Below are 6094 nucleotides of genomic sequence, written 5' to 3' on the forward strand. Positions count from 1 at the left end.
GAAGAAGACAGGAAAACACAATCAGCAGCAGCAGCAGCAGCAGCAGCAGCAGCAGCAGCAGCAGCAGGAAGAGGAGGAATGGCGGCAACGACAGGAGCAGCAGGAGTTTTCAAGGGTGGCGAGTGATTCGGCCTACTCCACCCCTCTCAGCCCCTCACTCTCCACCCTCCGCCCGAACTTCTCCCGCAAGAGTTTCTCTGATGCCGTCGAGGACTCCCACCACTACCTCGAGCAAGGAAGGAGCACTTGTGCGCTCTCCTGCCTCTGACGCTCGTGCGAGCAGGGAAGTACGAGTTCATCCAGCAGTGGAGCAGGAGCAGCGAGGAAATGAGCGCGCTGGACCTGATGGAGAGGGTACCTTCATTCCCGTCGGAGGCTGGGACGTTGGATGTCATCCAGCAGCAGGAGGAGGAGGAGGAGGAGGTGATGGAGGAGGAGCAGGAGAGGGGGCGGGGAGGGAAAGAGGGAGAGAGAGGAGGTTGAAGTAGAGGGACAGGGGAGGGGAGAGGGAAAAGGAGGGGAGTGGGGGAGGAGAGAGGAGGAGAGGGCTAGCGATGCGCATTTTTCGGTATGCTGAAGATCGCGGCAGAGCGTCAAATCTTCTCCCAGCTGGGCAAGAGCAGAGGAGAGAGCGGAAGAGATCGGCGGGTGGCAAATCTATGGGACTGAGCAGGCAGCAAGGGAGGAGGAGGAGGAGGACGAGAGGGGAGGAAAGCTGCAGATTGATCGACCAGGACTTGAAGGAGGAGGACGAGGAACCCCGAGGAGGAGGAGAAGTTCAGTGAGAAGTTCAGCTGTTGAGCTCGGGGATGCAGAAATTGTCAAGGTTGCCGTTGATTTGGTATCCTCCTCCTCCTCCTCCTCCTCCTCCTCCTTGTGCTCGTACTCTTTGTCTTTCTCCTCCTCCACCACCTCCTTCTCGTCCTCCTCGTTGTCGTCTTTCTCCTCCTCCTCCTCCTCTACCGCCACCACTTCCATCAACATCCTCTTCCTCCCTCCCATCCCCCTCCCACTCTCCCTCTTCCTTACCCTCGCTCCTCTCCCTCACTCGCTTCTTCAGGCTCGCGAGCAGGCACTCCAACATGCCTCCACCATCATCGAGGAAGCGCAAACATGGTCTCCTTCCTTGTCCTCTTCTTCCTCCTCTCCTCCCTCCTCTCTCCTGCCTGCTCTCCTCCTCTCCCTCCTCCCTTTCTCCTCTCCTTGCTCCCCTCTCCTTGCTCCCTCCTCCTCTCTCCCCTGATCCCGATCAGACCATCGTCGCCTCTTTCTTCTCTTTTCCCTCCTCTTCTATCGCCCTCGTTCTTCACCTCGTTGCTCTCCTCCCTCTCCTCTCTCTTATACCTTCCCTTTTCCCCTTCCTCCATGCATCTCTCCCTCCCTTCCTCCTCCTCCTTCTCCTCTCCTCACCTCTGCTCTGACTCTGCTGGAGTTCAGGCCGAGCTCTCCTCCAAGGGACTTCAACCCGGACGGTCGCAGGCGCCGAGGACGATTTTGCATGCCTCGTTTCCTTCCTCCAATCTTATCGTGGACGAGGCTCGACGGCGATCGGAGAGCATGGTCCTGCCAAGACAGGAACGGGAGGAAGAGAGTGGAGAGGAGCTGCTGGAGAGAGAGCGGAGGAGGGAGGAGGAGGAGGAGGTGTTGAAGAAAGATCTCAGAGAGGTGGTTGAGGATGCGAAGGGGTATGGGCTTGATGACGGCGACTTCGTTCAAGCTGCCGTCGACATGGTGATACTCATCATCTCGCCTCCTTCATCTTCCTCCTCTTCCTCCTACTCCTCCTACTCCTCCTCCTCCTCCTCCTCCTCTCCCTCTTCTCTTCCTCCTCCTCCTCCTCTCCCTCTTCCTCTTCTCCTCCTACTCCTCCTCTTCTCCACCTTTCGTCATCCTCTTCTTCTGCTCTCCTCCTCCTCCTCTTCTCCACAACCTATTCCTCCCTTGTCCCCATCCTTGTTCCCTCACTCCTTCCTCTCCCTCACTGTCTCCTACAGGCTCGCGAGCAGGCACTCCAACATGCCTCCACCATCATCGAGGAAGCGCAAAACATGGTCTCCTTCCTCCCTTGTCCCCTCCTCCCTCCTCGCTCCTCTCTCCTCCCTGCTCTCCTCCTCTCCCTCCTCCCTTTCTCCTCTCCTTGCTCTCCGCTCCCTCCTCCCTTCCTCCTCTTTCCCTTCCCGCGCTCTCTGTCTCCCTCCTACCTCTCTTCCTCCTCTTCTCTCCACTGTGACTCTGCTGGAGTTCAGGCCGAGCTCTCCTCCAAAGGCCTGCAGCACCGGCGGTCGGAGACGCCAAGGACGATCCTACAAGCATCGTTTCCTTCCCCCAACCACATCGTGAACGAGGCTCGACGGCGGTCGGAAGGAGGAGGAGCAGCAGCAGCAGGGGAGCAGCAGCAGATTCCCTTGCCGTCAGCAAGGTCAAGAAGACGGAGCTCGATCCTTATGCAGATGGAGAAACAATACACCTACCTTGTGGTGCGTTGACCATCCTCCCCTCTCTTCTACTCCCATCGCCTCTCCTCCCTCATCCTCTGTTTCCCTCCTTCCCTGCGATCCCCTTCCTAGCGATTTCTCACATTTTCTCCAGGATGATCCCTGACAAGAAATCCTCTTATGCTCCCTCGGACTGCCTGCACCCCCCGCTCGCTTCTTCCACCGGCAACTTTGACCTCTTTTTTCTTCCTCGTCTCCCTCCCTCCTCATATTCTCGTTAGCCCCATGTCTTATGAATTCTGCTTTAATGTTCATAGCTTACAGCTCATCATTCCTCCTCGCTCTCCTTCTCCTCCTCCCTCTCTCCCTCTCTCCCTGGCTACTTGACGTGACTTGGGATCAGTCACTCCCCGAGCACGAGGCCAACGACAATCACTGAAAACAGCGTAAGAACACAAGCGAGGATGACAAGAAAAGCAGGAGAACAAGAACGAGTAGGAGCGGCAAGATACAAGTGAAAGAGCAGTGGAGGTTTTATGGAGGGCACACAAATGCTTTCTTACCGAAGTTGTCTGACATGTTGCTGGGATCTGCTGAGACGATCAGCAGGGAGAAGATGAGGGAGAAGAAAGAGAGAGAGAGGATGAGAACTTGGTGAGCAGGGAGAGGAGGGGGCAGCAGAAGGACAAGGGAAGGAGAGGGAGACGAAGGAGGGAGGGAGGCAGGGAGGAAGGGATGGAGGAAGGGAGTGGAGGGAAGGAGGGAGTGGAGAGGCAAAGAAGGGAGAGGAGAGGAGAGGATAGGAGAGGAGAGGAGCAGGGGTTCAATTTCTCACCATCAGCGTTGGGGATATACAACCCGCCGACATCAAACTGAGAGCAGAGCGAGTCAGTTCGGAAGAAGGAGGGGGAGGAGAGTTGGTTGGAGTCCTAGAGCGAGGAAGGAGGAACAGAAGAGAAGGGCAGACAGGAAGGAAGGAGGGAGGAGGGAGGAGGGAGGAGGGAGGAGGGAGGGGGAGGAAGGAGAAAGGAGGGGGGGGGGGAAAGGGAGGGAGGGACGAGGGGGAGAGGAGGGAGGAGGGAGAGGACAGGGAGGGAGGAGGGGGCTGATACCTGCACAGGGAGCAAAACGCCGTGTGGGAAGAGATCCAGTAGGTTGCCAAGGTCAGGAAGGGGGTGAAGCATGATCTGACATGATACTCAGTGGCTGCTCCTCCCCTTCTCCTCCCTTTCTCCTCCTCTTCTTGTTCTTTCTCAGCTCCTACTCCCACTCCTTCCATTTCTCCCTCCATTGCTGGTTCTCCATCCGAGCTCGAATCCTCCACTTCCATCTTCAAACTTTCCGTCCTCCTCCTCCCCTTCTCCTCCCCTCCTCCCCGTTCCTCTCTCCTCGTCTCTTCTCTTCTCGTTTCTCTCCTCCCTCCTCTCTCGTCTCTCCTCTCCCTCTTCATCAGCATGAGGACCTCAGGAACGCCGACATGCAGCTTGATCAGGAGGTCTGGCCTCCCCTCCCCGCCCTCGAACGCCTCGCGGCATGCAGCCACTGCATCCATGATGGCGATACGGATGGCCTGGGAGGGGAAGGGGGAGACAAGTCAGATCCCTGTGCGTGCTCGGGGAAAGGAGAGGAGGAAGAGGTGGAAGAAGAATTCAAGAGTGTTGGAGGACGTGGGGAAGGATGGAGGTAAGGGGAGAGAAAAGAGGGTAGAAGGGAGGGAGTATAGAGGAGGGAGGAGGGAGTATAGAGGAGGGAGTATAGAGGAGGGAGGAGGGAGGAGGGAGGAGGGAGGAGGGAGGAGGGAGGAGGGAGGGAGGTAGTAGGAGGAGGGAGGAAGGAGGGAGGAGAGAGGAGGGAGAAGGGAGGAGGGAGGAGGGAGGAGGGGGGGAGAGTGGGCAGAAGCAACCTCAGAAGCGTGTTGCATTCCTTGGATTTGGGCGAACGATGCATGCATGACCTAAAGACCGTCAAACAAATTTCCTTCCACCCTCTTCTCCATCCATCCTTCTTCATCCTCATCCTGCTAATCGTTCCCTCCTCCTCCTCCTCCTCCTTATCTAACTCTTCCTCACCTTGGAGTGCTGAATATCATGAGGGTCCATGCTAGTCGCATGTCGAGCCCGCGGCATCATGCTCTGTCCTGTCGCTTTACTCGGTGAGCGGACGAAAGTCTCCTGCTGCTGCCCCGGCTGCTCTCGCTCTCCTCCTTTCTGCTCCTGCTCCTCCCAGTGATGGGTCCTGTGCTTGACAGGCTCGGCCTGGGAAACGTAGGAAGTGTCGCACTGTAAGCTGAAGGACTCGGGGATGTGCGAGTCGTTGAGAGGGCCGAACTGAGGAGTAGAGTGGGAGGGATACGAACTGAGAAGAGAGTAAGAGGAGAAAGCGACACGATCACGAGGACGAGGACGAGGACGAGGACGAGGACGAGGACAAGGACGAGGACAAGGACGAGGACGCAGACGAGGACAAGGACGAGGAAGAGGAAGCGATAGGGATGCTGGCAAGGAGAGCTTTGCAGGAGGAATAAGAACCTTCGGGGCTGATTCGGATGATTTGCCGCCTGCTCTGGATTGGCCTGACACAAGGTCAAGCGGCCAAGAGGCTTCTGAGGCGACTGAAGAAGAGGACAGAGGAGGTCGAGGAGACAATGAGGAGAGAGAGACGAGAAGATCGAATGAAGAAATAAGGTTGAAGTGAAGAGGAGGAGGAGGAGGAAAATAAGAGCGAATGTCAGTCATCCTGCATTTCCTGTTCTTCATGACTCTCACCAGCTCTCTTTGATTGAGGGATTTCTTTGGCTCCTCGTTCTCTTCCCTCCTCTTGTTCTGCTGTCAAGTCACAGGAGGAATCGCATGCAAGAAAGCTCGCTCACATCGCTTGCAGCATGAGCTCCGACTTGCCTCCCGTGCGAGCGGATCTGAATGAGAAAGTTTTCAGGCTAGCCATAGCAAACAAGGAGAGAGGAAGGGCAAAGGGCATAAGAGGGAGAGGGGCAGGGAGGGAGATGGGAAGAGGGAGGGGGAGCGAGAGTTGAAGGGGAAGAGAGGGAGGGCAGGAGAGAAGGGGGGAGGAGGGGAGAGGGAGGGAGGGAAGTAGGGCGGGAGCAGAGTGAGTGAACGAGGTGGAGGGGAAGGGGGAAAGAGAAAGCTGATTGGTCGGGGGTAGAAGGGGGAAGGGAAGCGACAGCCTCTGTGGCACCTTGACGATCTCCAGGAGCTCAACGTCTGTCAGTGCTGGCATCTGCATCATCGGCAACCCAAACGATGTCTGTGCATGCTGCAGTCAAAACTCTTTCCACCCTCCTGACTCGCTGCACCCCCTTCACTCAATCCACTTCTGTGCGTCTGCTCTGCCCTTCTTCTCCTCTATTACTCCCTCCCCTCTTCCTCCCTGAACCCTTGGTCCATCCCTCTCCCTTTCCTCTCCTCCTCGTCCTTCTCCTACTCCTCCTCCTACAACTGCTGCTGCTGCTGCTGCTGCTGCTGCTGCTGCTGCTGCTGCTGCTACTACTACTCCTACTCCTACTCCCACTCCTCTTCTTACTCCTACTCCTCTCTAACGACAGAACTTACCAGATGCTGGTGCTGGACGAAGAAACCTCCAGGTCGATGGCTGGCAAGGAGGAGGCGAGGGATGTGTATGATAACTTCCACTCCAGGCCT

The 6094-nt window shown here is 57.0% G+C and overlaps 1 protein-coding gene across 1 annotated transcript in view; it reads right to left on the minus strand.

Annotated features, from left to right (window-relative positions):
• Window positions 1-2838: 2838 nt before the first annotated feature.
• Window positions 2839-6094, minus strand: part of GUITHDRAFT_105646 (hypothetical protein) — a gene marked incomplete at both ends in the record, with an annotated part of 8499 nt that continues 5243 nt past the window's right edge. Inside the window, 10 exons of the mRNA XM_005835423.1 lie at window positions 2839-2870; window positions 2999-3025; window positions 3271-3307; window positions 3898-4005; window positions 4339-4389; window positions 4505-4790; window positions 4964-5007; window positions 5201-5257; window positions 5305-5370; window positions 5631-5699. Coding sequence (XP_005835480.1) covers window positions 2839-2870; window positions 2999-3025; window positions 3271-3307; window positions 3898-4005; window positions 4339-4389; window positions 4505-4790; window positions 4964-5007; window positions 5201-5257; window positions 5305-5370; window positions 5631-5699 — 777 coding nt within the window. The remainder of the gene's footprint in view (window positions 2871-2998; window positions 3026-3270; window positions 3308-3897; window positions 4006-4338; window positions 4390-4504; window positions 4791-4963; window positions 5008-5200; window positions 5258-5304; window positions 5371-5630; window positions 5700-6094) is intronic.

Source organism: Guillardia theta, assembly GCF_000315625.1.
Source record: "Guillardia theta CCMP2712 unplaced genomic scaffold GUITHscaffold_21, whole genome shotgun sequence".
Lineage (NCBI taxonomy): Eukaryota > Cryptophyceae > Pyrenomonadales > Geminigeraceae > Guillardia > Guillardia theta.